Raw genomic sequence first — 3,277 nt, 5'->3', positions numbered from 1 at the left:
AAAACTGAATGCAATGATGTGGAGATGGCAAATGTCAATATTTTATTCGTAATATAACATAGATGACAGATCAAAAGTTTAATCTGAGTAAATGTAACATTTTAAAGGAAAAATATGTTGATTCAAAATTTCACAGTGTCAACAAATCCCAAAAAAGTTGGGACAAGTAACAATAAGTGGCTGGAAAAAGGAAATTGAGCATATAATGAACATCTGGAAGACCAATTAACACTAATTAGGTCAATTGACAACATGATTGGGTATAAAAAGAGCTTGTCAGAGTGTCAGTGTCTCTCAGAAGCCAAGATGGTAAGAGGATCACCAATTCCACCATTGTTGCGCAGAAAGATAGTGCAGCAATACCAGAATGGTGTTACCCAGCGTAAAATAGCAAAGACTTTTAAGTTATCATCATCAACCGTGCATAACATCATCAAAAGATTCAGAGAATCTGGAACAATCGCTGTGCGTAAGGGTCAAGGCCGTAAAACTCTACTGGATGCTCGTGATCTCCGGGCCCTTAAACGTCACTGCACCTCAAACAGGAATGCCACTGTCAAGGAAATAACAGAATGGGCTCAGGAATACTTCCAGAAAGCATTGTCAGTGAACACAATCCACCGTGCCATCCGCCGTTGCCAGCTGAAACTCTACAGTGCAAAGAGGAAGCCATTTCTAAGCAAGCTCCACAAGCTCAGACGTTTGCACTGGGCCAGGGGTCATTTAAAATGGAGTGTGGCAAAATGGAAGACTGTTCTGTGGTCAGATGAGTCACGATTTGAAGTTCTTTATGGAACACTGGGACGCCATGTCATCCGGACCAGAGAGGACAAGGACAGCCCAAGTTGTTATCAACGCTCCGTTCAGAAGCCTGCATCACTGATGGTATGGGGTTGCATGAACGCTTGTGGCATGGGCAGCTTGCATGTCTGGAAAGGCACCACTAATGCAGAGAACTATGTTCAGGTTCTAGAACAACATATGCTCCCATCTAGACGTCATCTCTTTCAGGGAAGACCCTGCATTTTTCAACACCATAATGCCAGACCACATTCTGCAGCAATCACAACATCATGGCTACGTAGGAGAAGGATCCAGGTACTGAAATGGCCAGCCTGCAGTCCAGATCTTTCACCTATAGAGAACATTTGGTGCATCATAAAGAGGAAGGTGCCACAAAGAAGGCCCAAGACGATTGAACAGTTAGAGGCCTGTATTAGACATGAATGGGAGAGCATTCCTATTTCTAAACTGGAGAAACTGGTCTCCTCTGTCCCCAGACATCTGTTGAGTGTTGTAAGAAGAAGGGGGGATGCCACACAGTGGGAAAAATGGACTTGTCCCAACTTTTTTGGGATTTGTTGACGCCATGAAATTTGGAAACAACAGATTTTTCCCTTAAAATGAAACATTCTCTCAGTTTAAACTTTTGATCTGTGATTTGTGTTCTATTCTGAATAAAATATTAGATGTTGGCACCTCCACATCATTGCATTCACTTTTTATTCACAATTTGTTTAGTGTCCCAACTTTTTTGGAATACGGTTTGTACATACACACACATTGACACATACATATGTATATATTTATTTGTGTGTGTGTGTGTATGTGTATATATATATATATATATGTGTGTGTGTATGTGTATATATATATATATATATATATATATATATATATATATATATATATATATATATATGTCAATGCGTGTGTAAATACTAAAATAAACTACTACTACTACTTGTACTGCTCTTCTTACTTTGTAGTTTTTCACTTATCATGGGGGGTCCTTTGAACTAATCCCTCGTGATAACCGAGGGACTACTGTACACTCATCTCCAGGCCAGAGGTCACTCTTTCAGGGATGAAGATGTTCACATCCTGGACAGAGAGGAACGATGGTTTGAGAGAGGAGTAAAGGAGGCCATCTTTGTGAAAAGAAATCGTCCGTCATTAAACGCGTGGAGGAGTTTGTGCCCCTCAGTGATCCTTGGAGCTCTGCTGTTGTGGGTAATTATATTTGCCCCTGGTTGGGTCTCCCAAAGCAGATTTGTCTTAGGTGAAAGGCCAGACAAAGAGCGATTCTAAAGACTTGTAAAGAACGAAAGTATGAATACCAGACAGGTAGAGAGCAGTAGAACCCCTCTGACTGGATCACTTACTGACATGTAGAATCTACCATTTGTGTTTCAGGCTGCAGACGGCAGGAATACCGGCTCCAGAACCTCTGCTGCTCAGAAGTCACGTTCTGCTGATGGGCTTCATCGGGAAGGACAACTTGTGAGGGGAACCAGCTGCTGTTGATTGTTCCAATCGATTATTGGTGATTGACATTTGACCGTGGTGTTGTTTGGATTAGACCTGCTCCTCTGCTGAAGAATGCCACCCTGTCAGAGTCCAAGGCCCGAGAACTCTATCTGCAGGTGGTGCAGAACATGAGGAAAATGTTTCAGGACGCTCGTCTGGTCCATGCTGACCTTAGCGAGTTTAACATGCTGTAAGGAGAACCTTTCAGAAATGTTCTCTCTGGTTCTGTGCCACAGTTTTCTGAGGTTCTAGTTTGTCTGCAGGTACCACAACGGAGATGTCTACATCATTGATGTGTCTCAGTCGGTGGAACATGATCATCCTCATGCTCTGGAGTTCCTCAGGAAGGACTGCAGTAACGTGAACGGTCAGGTGGCACCGAGCAGCTGGACTCTTATCTGTTCACTGTGTGATGTTAGAAGGTTCTGGTGTAGGTCTGTTCTGACCTGGATCTTTTTTTACCCAGAATTCTTTGGGAAACGAGGCGTCGCCATCATGACAGTCAGAGAGCTGTTTGACTTCATCACAGACACATCCATCACCAGCCAGAACATGGAGCAGTACCTGGAGAAGGTGAGCCGAACCCAACAGAACCTCTAGTAGAACTGATGGAAGATGGTCTGTGTTCCCCTCGCAGGAAAAATAAAAGGAACAATGCAATGAACATATAGCGTCTAAAATACTGCAATCAACATCTGAAAACCTTTAAAACATTCACTTAGTTTTATTTTATTTAACTCCATTTAACTTCATCTAAGTCAAATCAGGTTTGTTTATATAGCACATTTAAAACACAAACTGTTACCATCCATCCATTATATTCCACTTATTCTGAAGTCGGGTCTCGGGGGCAGCAGCTGGAGCAGGGAGGTCCAGACATCTCCTTCCACAGCCTCCTCTTCCAGCCAGGGCTTAATTTGTAAAACAATTGATGCCGGAACACACATAGTTGGGGGGGGGGGGGGGG

The 3,277-nt window shown here is 42.8% G+C and overlaps 1 protein-coding gene across 1 annotated transcript in view; it reads left to right on the top strand.

Annotated features, from left to right (window-relative positions):
• The window catches only part of LOC119414350 (serine/threonine-protein kinase RIO1), a 59,097-nt gene that overhangs the window by 44,898 nt on the left and 10,922 nt on the right, over nucleotides 1–3,277 (top strand). Inside the window, exons 3-6 of the mRNA XM_037681442.1 lie at nucleotides 2,197–2,283; nucleotides 2,363–2,500; nucleotides 2,574–2,677; nucleotides 2,777–2,883. Of these exons, the coding sequence (XP_037537370.1) occupies nucleotides 2,197–2,283; nucleotides 2,363–2,500; nucleotides 2,574–2,677; nucleotides 2,777–2,883 (436 nt within the window). The remainder of the gene's footprint in view (nucleotides 1–2,196; nucleotides 2,284–2,362; nucleotides 2,501–2,573; nucleotides 2,678–2,776; nucleotides 2,884–3,277) is intronic.

Source organism: Nematolebias whitei, chromosome 9, assembly GCF_014905685.2.
Source record: "Nematolebias whitei isolate Nwh7 chromosome 9, NemWhi1, whole genome shotgun sequence".
Taxonomy (NCBI): Eukaryota; Metazoa; Chordata; class Actinopteri; order Cyprinodontiformes; family Rivulidae; genus Nematolebias; species Nematolebias whitei.
This window is presented reverse-complemented; position numbering and strand designations above follow the sequence as displayed.